The sequence below is a fragment of the Neophocaena asiaeorientalis genome, unplaced genomic scaffold, assembly GCF_003031525.2.
Source record: "Neophocaena asiaeorientalis asiaeorientalis breed wild unplaced genomic scaffold, Neophocaena_asiaeorientalis_V1.1 scaffold79, whole genome shotgun sequence".
NCBI classification, from domain to species: Eukaryota; Metazoa; Chordata; class Mammalia; order Artiodactyla; family Phocoenidae; genus Neophocaena; species Neophocaena asiaeorientalis.
In genome coordinates this window covers 3703874-3712621 of record NW_020175402.1, presented here as the reverse complement: position 1 = coordinate 3712621, position 8748 = coordinate 3703874, and the positions used below count along the sequence as shown (strand labels likewise).

The following is an 8748-nucleotide window of genomic DNA, read 5'->3' as shown; positions in this document are numbered from 1 at the left end:
GACATCCTAAGCAGGTTAGTAAAGGGTCTTGTGAATCTGTATAGATGCTAACGGGCCAAGTTAGCTCAGCCATCTGCAGTACAGAGTCTGCTGGGGGAAGGCAGGATCACGCAGGAGAAAGAGTTCTCTCTCCCGCTGCTATTTCCTAAAAGATGAAATGATGGCTCACCAATTGTTCTACAAATGCCAGAAACCAAAAGGAGGCTATTAACATGACAAATACAAAAAAGCAAAAAGTAGAATTATATCACATAGACACAAATTTAGGGATAGAAACTTAAAATTAAATAAAATAATAATTTACCCTCCCCTGCATCTGTAAACCCATAACTGACCCCCACCATGCAGATGAACTTCACCAGTCAAAAAAACAAAGAAAAAAGAAAAAGTGAAGTAGAAGCCAAAAAGAGAGAGAGACAGAAGGGAAGAAAAAGAGGCTCTTAACTCTCTTCCCCATCTTTTCCAGGTCATTTGACAGTTTGCTGATGTCCAACAAAGACATGAGCAGTCAGTACACAGTGCTTGGGGGACCAAGATTTTATCTTTCTTCCATTTTAAGATTAAAAACACCAGAAACACACAAATAAGAGTAGAGCACAATGATAGTTCTATAAAGGGAACAAAAGTCCAGACTGGTTCCCTCAAAGCATTTAGTAATTATCGGTCTTACAGAAAGTGGCTGGAAATCCCTTTTTGAGCAGAATTTTGCCTCCCAGGTGTGGGAGGCATGGAGATTCCCTCATCCCACTTTAAACAGCAGGTCACTGAGGGATGAAGTTGTCATGACAGCATAAGCTTGCACAGATGGGGTTTAAACCAGCTAATAAAACAGTACTTAAAAGCAATCCATCCATGCATGATTGTGTATTTCCAGTCCTGCCCAAGGCATCAAATTCCCATTCTCAGTCCAAGGAAAGCCAACCTTGGATTAAGCACTCAGGTGACATCAACATACCTAGACGCAGCAGCAAATGCAACAGCCCGGGCAGCAGTAGCTTCTTCTAACTTCTTCCTTTTTTTTTCCTCCATTAACTGCTTTTCTACAAAACTTCGGGCTTCCTGCTCAGCTTTTAGCTTTTTCTCCAACTGGCTGATATTCTGCTTATCTTTTTGCTTCATTTGCACAGCATTATGTAACCTATATGGAAATGATTGTCATACAAAGTTTTACAATTAGAAACGTCCAATATAAACCCTGGAGAAACATGGCTCCTCTTTATCAGTTTGAGGCCAAAGCAAACAGGAGATTTGAACAGCAAATCATAAATGTCAATTCCCAGAGTGTCCAAGGAAAATACATAGTCATTATTATTTAACAGTTCCTAAACGCCAATAAACAAGCTGCCTTACAAGACACAGAATTGGACCTAGCCTCTGCTTTATTAATGTAAGTGATCTACAGAAGGTAATCCAGAAAATAGGATAAAACAAGTTTCTATCAGAGGAAAAGATAACTGTAGAACTAATTCTAGTGCCCCAAAGCACCTTGAAAGAACTTCAGTCTGAGACCAAGGAAGGGCTGAACCAGACCCATTGAAACTGAGGAAAAGGGTAGGAGGGGAAGGTCTTTCCCTGCCTGAACACAGTATGCCGCAGCCTGCTGCAGCCCTTCCTTTCCTGCTGGGAGATGTTTCCTCAGAGCGTCCCGAAACAGTCAGAATCACAGGATGCTTAATTTCACACAAAGACTTCAGCCACATTCCCTTCCCTGCTACTACCACCCCCAGCTTTACGTATCAATATAAGGTGAGTTTCTCTCAATATATCAATGTAAGGTAAGATGTTCTCTATGTAATAATGCTAGAGCCATCGCATACATACGTGGGTCAGAAGCAATGGAGAGGTTATTTGCCTATAATGCTCTAGCTTTTGAGCTACATTCCCTGAAAACGATGAAGAACTGCTCTTTCAAGGAAAAGCCCAGAAAGCTCAGCACCTGTAATAGTCATCACTACCCCAGACACACACTGTTTAGAGATGAAAAAAAAAGACAGACCCACATTGAGGCAAGAAGTAATTCCAGAATGAATTAATGGAAAGCATAAAAGAATTCATGCAGAAGAGCTAGCTTTTTGTCTGCCTCTTCAAATAAAATCAAGTTCAACATCATTTTATAGTTCCAGAAATCAAAGGAGATAGAGTCTAATCCTCTGGAAATGTTCACTCAAGGGAACAAGAGTTTCAAATTGTGGCAGAAATACTTCTTGTCGGTTTTACTCATATTGTCACAAAAGCTCAATAACTATTTTAAACTAAGAGAAGAAGTTATTAAACGGGAGAAGACAGAATAGTAATATTAATAAACTGTTTGGCTGCAATGAAATAAGTTTTTATAGATTTTATAACATGTTGAATAACTGGTCCTACATTAAATATTCTAAACATTTTGTTTAAAAAAAAAACACCCCTCTGCTAGATCCCTTTGTCGTCATGAGCCTTGTGCTCCAATCCCTGGAAACGAGAGCAATGCGAGGCTGCTTGACTCACGGCCAGAGGCCCACAAGGCACACGTACTTGTTCTGCAGCAGCTCGTTCTCTTGCCGGAGCTGGCCCATTTCTGAGCGGATCCCTCGCTCGGTGCTCGAGAGGGAGCTGATCTGACTGCGGAGCTCCTGTTCCACTTGCCTGCTGGCCTGCAGGTCGGCCTTTAACTTTTTAATGTCTTGTTCCAGCCTAGGAGAAGGAGAAACACAGCATCTTCATCACTGACAGGCCAGCCCGGGGGCTCTGTGGGAGACCCTGGCTGAAGTCCCTGACTGCTGGGTGGCCGGTGGAGCACCCTGCCAGCAGCTCCTGACATCAACGCAACTCCCGTCTGCAATCAGCCTTTGAATCAGTGCTTCTGCCTGGGTCTCCCCCTTCCCACCAGAGGGTAACTTTTGATTTCCCCCCAAATATTTGTGAACACTGACAGGTGAAGATGGTGCTTGTGAGTATCTGAGCTGCTAATAAAGGAGGAGGGGAAGGCAGAGGGAGGGTGCCTGAAGGGCATGGTCCCCTCTCCACTGGTGAATTCCCCATGCCCCTCAGCAAGGGAGATATGCTAGTAACAACCAGCTCAGGACCCACATGCTTTGAGATATCCTGATAGATCAGAGTCTACTGTCTGAGATTCCCTCCCACCATGGGCCTAGAAGAAAACAGTGTCTGAGGCAGCCTCCTGAAACTGCTAGCATCCTTGCTAAATGATGTTCACACTTGTGGTGACTGTGACAGAAGAGCTCACTAGACTCAACAACAATGAAAAAAGGAACAAATTACATGATCTACGAATCACAAGAAAACTCAATCTGTGAAATGAAGCTTATCTTTTCAATTCCTTGCTCCTGTTCCATCTATTTTCTTTAATGCAGTAATAGTTTCACTTTGAGTGATACGTATTGGGGAGCTATTATATGCACATGTAGGACTGAAAAGGGTCAACAAAGAATATAAAGTTAAGCCCCCTTCTTCATGAGAGGACTTTACAATTTCACTAGAGGCCAATAAACAGACATTTAAAATGATTAAACCATAATACAGGAAGGCCATGGTTAAAAACATGCTAAAGGGAGTAACTAATATTTAATGAGAACTTACATGCCAGGCACTGTTCCATAGGTTTTAATGGTATGAACGCATTTAATCTGTACAACTATGAGCTAAATTGAATAACCTTGGCAATTATTAGTCCCATTTTTACAGATGAAGAAATTTAGATTCAGGAAAGGTTCCAGCCCAAGGTCACACAGGCAGCCTAGCTCTAGACTCCACTCTCTTCTCCAGCAGGCCAAACTGTGGCTCTATCAGCCACAGCATGGCATGGGGAGAAGTGTCGCATGAGTTCTGAGGAGAGAAGATGGGAAATGAGTTGGGCCTCGAAAGTTGGGCAGGATTTGGAGAAGTAGAAGGGGAGGAGAAGGCATTCTAAACAAGGGGAAAGCATGCTCAAAAGCTCAAAGGTAGCAACAGCCACAGGCATTTGGAGGCAGAGCAATCAGTCTGGCCTCTGAGGAAGGCTTGTACTCTGGGAACAGGGTGAGAAAGGATAGAAGGGACCTGGCAGATTAGACCATGGAGAACGGCACTCAAGTTCAGGCCAAGGATGACTGCCAGGTGAGACTCAGAAGACACCTTTTCCTACAAACCTACAGTAGGCAAAAGTCAGTTAGCTCTGAAGAGACTCTTGTGCATTTCACTAATCCAACACACCAACAGAACCAAGAATTCTGGAGGCCAATGGTGATCTCCTTGGGACTGCCAGGTCCACAGACTAGGTCCTTACAGATATGTTTTATGAAGCACGAAATCCCCAGGGCCCATCAATCACAGTGATCAACACTTACTAAATACATGTATCGGTTGCCTGGCATTCCTTAGAAAACCAAAGAGCGGCTTTATTTACCTGTCTTACCTTTAGCCAATTGAAACAAAATCTCAAAACCAAAAAGTCATGAAACATCAATGGTTAGCTCCCAGGCCCAGTAGCCAGTCCCCCTGTCCAGTGCCTGGGAACACGGACTAGAGACTCTGTGTTCCAGAAGAGCTGCCGGGTCTCCTGACACAGCTCGCTCCCCAGGGAAGCGTCACAAATGGACATCATGCCACACTTTCCCTATTGCCAGGGTTATTCCAGTTGAATGTACTCCCGGAACTGCTCTAAACAATTACCGACTGGCATTTATACCATCCCCACACCGTCACTCATTCACCCGAAGTTACCCAAGGGATATTTTCTAAAACAGGTCGATGTTGTCAGGTTATCCTCATTAAGAAGTTTGGCTGAAAAATGTGTTAGGTAATTTATCTTTTTTGAGAAGTCGGTTTCACAGCCCGAGGGCTGCATTTTTAGTAAGAAGGATGAGCTTTAAGAAGAGACTAGGGACTTTGCAAGGTTTAGAAACGGGGTATAGGATCAGGATTCTCGACTCAGCTCTGGAGCCAGCTCTGCGACCCCGGACAAGGCATATAACCTTTCAGGACTCAGTTTCCCCATCTGAGGCAAACGATCTCTAAAGTCCCTCCCAGCTTGGTCTAGGATTTCTAGGCCTGACACACTTACCACTGGCTGTTGATCTGCCCCTTCAGATTAGCAACCTAAGCTGTATCATATGCAGAGGCCCAGGAATCAAGTTCCACACAAGCAGCCACTGGGGCAAAGCATGTGCCGCAGTTGGGAATGAAAGAAAAATTAAATCTGCGAAGTCTAGATGTCAAGAATTTTGAAGTTCTTACTTTTTTAGAGTTTTTAACCTATAAAAGCCAGATTTCCTACCATGAACTAAGAATAACAATTTCTGAATGAAACTTTAGAGTTCTTTGAAAAATGTAAAAAAACCAAGGAGTTAGGAGAGCAAAGTGTGCAAAAATATCTAGAGTGTAACTTCTGGAGATCGCAGAACACTAAACAATATTTTTTGTGTGTAGAACTATGGAAATTTTATCAAAGACGTACAGCAGCACAATACAAGAGAAATAAAGTGACGTGGTTTCAAGGGTGTGTTCACTTTGTGAAAATTCGTAAGTTGTACACTTAAGATTTGAGCACTTTTGTGGACGTGTGTTATACTTCAATAAAAAGCTTATTTTCAAAAATTAAATAACTTAAGTTCACGAGGCACAGAATTAAAATGCTTCAGGATTTTCGTAACTGTTGCCATTGGTTCTGTAAAACTCTGAATGACTGTTTTCCAAACAGTTGCAGCAAACCTGTTAGTTAACACAGCATTCCTCAGTTTAAGGAACACTGGTCTATAGGAAACTGCATGACAACATGTAAGGTAACTTAATGTGCTAAATGGTAAATTCTCAGTAACTTTTAAAATTTATTAGGGGAAACTTTTCATTGTCCCTCTGCAGAAAGCATTAATTTAATGTTGAACGTTCACTATATTTTAAATCTTAACTGAGGTAGGTGGTAAAGTGATTTACAAACCCTTATTGGATTTATGTTTTTATTGCAAAAGTGATACCCAGTCAAAATGAAAAACTGCATACAACAGAGAAGTATAAAGAATAAACATGTAAATAACTCATAACCCTTTCATCCAGACAGAACCACTATTTGCATTTGGTTTACTTCATTTCTGTATGTCTTTTTCTTTCTCTTTCTTAACACATGTAAACATTTTTCATATTGCTGAGAGGGTATCACATGTACAGGTTACAAAGCTTAAGCACCTTTCCACACTATTAGAAACTTTTCACAGACAACTTAATTGCTGCGTAATGTTACAGCACACAGGGGTACTGTGCTCCCAATCTCTGCATGTGCTCAATAAAAAATGTATACATGAGTCTTTAAAGAATTACACGAATCAGTAAGTTGAGCTGAATCGAGCCAGTCAAGTGCCAGGGGCATTTATTAGACAGATAACTACTACTCGTCATAATGGTAAACTTAACCCTTTTGTGCTGAAGGTCAATACTTACTAGGTAAAATGCAGATATATAATTTATTGCTGTGAAACACCAAGAAGTACTGATTAAATGGTGTTAAGAGGTTAATGCAAAATCTTCAAATATATTCATGGGATTTTACTAAAATGTCGATAGCTGCAACCTAAATTTGAAGCACGTGGCCAGGAAGAAAATGAGGCAGAAGTAATAGTTTATAAACCTTAAAACTAATTTCAGTAAATAGGAATCAAAAGAAAGCAGGAAAAAATTTCATCTCCAAGCTCAAATCCATTTATCAGAGCTAAATCCTATTCTCCTCCCTACACAATAGAAGATTAAGGGATAAAAGAGAATTTTCCTCCAGCAGAACTATAAACTCATCCAAAAAAAAGAAATAATGGGTCAGACAGATCTTAACCAAACTTTGGTAAGGCTTCGGCAGGAAATAAACATACTCCCTCCTTGCCCAACTCCCGTCACCCTTACGAAGGCTGTCCAGTAGTGCTGCCACTTGGGATACAGACAGGGCCCACAGCAAAGCTGGAGTCTATGTGTCCAATAAATATGTCTGTCTGGGCCCAATCAGACAAACCAGGGGTCTAATCAACTCAGAACGTTACCTGTTAGGTCCAGGCACCTTTCCGAGCCGCTTTACTCCACTTTACTGATAAAATTTTAAATCAACTTCTAAACTTGTAAGCTACCTCTAAACTCCAGCAGAGCACCTAACTCACAAGCAAGAGGTGGGGCCCCTGGAGCAGCCCTTCCTCAGGGCTCCACTCGCCAGCCCAGCTGACTTCAGAGCAAAACTGCCAAGCTGAGTAACACTCTTACCCACTCTAAACCTCAACTCTACCTCATCTCCTCCCTCATTCCACCCAGCTAAGGTACGCTATAATGTAAATGGTTGCTAATTATTTAATTTTAAGGGAAAAAGTTACATTTTAATAAGGGGTAATTTCCTAGCTGACCAAAAGAATGAAGCTCAAACCTGAGTCTTTCAAGGCAGGCTAAGTAAGAAAAATATCTTTGAGCATCTTGAAGCACACCTGGTAGTAAAACAAAGTACAGTATTCAAGTGTCAGCTTTTAGTTGAAAGAGGTATTGTTAAGCATCTGAAAAGGTAGGGAGATATTTATGTCTAAGTGTTTGTAATCCTTATCTTTGTGAATTACTTGAATTACAGCCACAGTGCTATGACTTCATTGAAAGTTTAAAAGTCTCCAATGTGTAGAGCCAGTATCTTCATGTTTTTATAAAGCCTGAGGCTCTATGAGGCCTGACTGAGAACACAGAAGAACTTTAAGACTTTGGGGCAGGAAATTGCCCCAGGAAGCAAGTCCTGCGAAAAAGAGGGAGACCTTTTCTCAGCCAGGACTTCACCTATAGATGACTCCATACCCATTCCAGAAAACGACCTAAGTGTATATTTCTATGGGTTGCCAGCTTGACCCCATGAGGCCCTCAGGAAGATAAGGAGCCTCGGCTCTGCTGGTTATCTCTGAGCTCTAAGAAGCTGTGACAGAGATGCTGTAGGCCTTGCATGACAACACAGAACTTAAGAGTGCTGCTTACCACGTAAGAAAAGGGGCTTCAGAAGGTGTCACCTTCAAACGATACAGCCAAGTGACTGAAAGATGAGTTTTTTTCACAAACCCATCATACCAGCCAAAACGACCCGCTCCTTGTTTCCAGATATCTTCTGCCTTTAATTATACCACCACTCCCTACTGGAGGAATGGCCTCCAATTTTCAAGTCTCACTCATTCGAGACCCACTTAAAAAATAAAAACAAAAACCAAACTCTCCACCATGAGGTGCTGATTTCCCTCTCCTTCTGAAATCTGAAAGCCCTTACTGTTGGTGTTTCTGGTTTGGCACTAAACCATTTCCCTGTGCTGTTTTTATATTTGTTTTGGTTTTTAATATTTTCCTGTGTATATATCTTATTTCTAAAGAGCCTATAAGTTCTCTGAAGCCAGGGACTGGCGGTGCTCTAAAATTAGAAGCTGGAAGTGTATTTCTAAAGTTTCTTCTGACCCTTCCAAGACCATGTCTCTAACTCTCGCTCTGTGTCCATTTCCTCAGTGCTTAGATTAGAACAGGGTTAGCGTTATGATATATGAGGCTCTGGAAACAACCTATCTACAGAAGGCCGCCAGATTTTTAGTTTCAATAGTGGCTGAAGGAGACCGGGATAAAGGGGCATTTGCTTATCAGGAAGGCAGGTGCACATGAAAAGACTGAATGAAGATGGGAATAAAGACACAGACCTACTAGAGCATGGACTTGAGGATATGGGGAGGTGAGAGAGTGGCATGGATATATATACACTGCCAAACGTAAAATAGATAGCTAGTGGGAAGCAGC

At 41.8% G+C, this 8748-nt stretch overlaps 1 protein-coding gene across 1 annotated transcript in view; it reads right to left on the bottom strand.

Moving 5' to 3' along the window:
* MACO1 (macoilin 1) overlaps positions 1–8748 on the bottom strand; it is a 42050-nt gene that overhangs the window by 10071 nt on the left and 23231 nt on the right. The window contains exons 6-7 of the mRNA XM_024766877.1: positions 2515–2673; positions 956–1138 (exon numbers count right to left, since the gene is read on the bottom strand). Of these exons, the coding sequence (XP_024622645.1) occupies positions 956–1138; positions 2515–2673 (342 nt within the window). The remainder of the gene's footprint in view (positions 1–955; positions 1139–2514; positions 2674–8748) is intronic.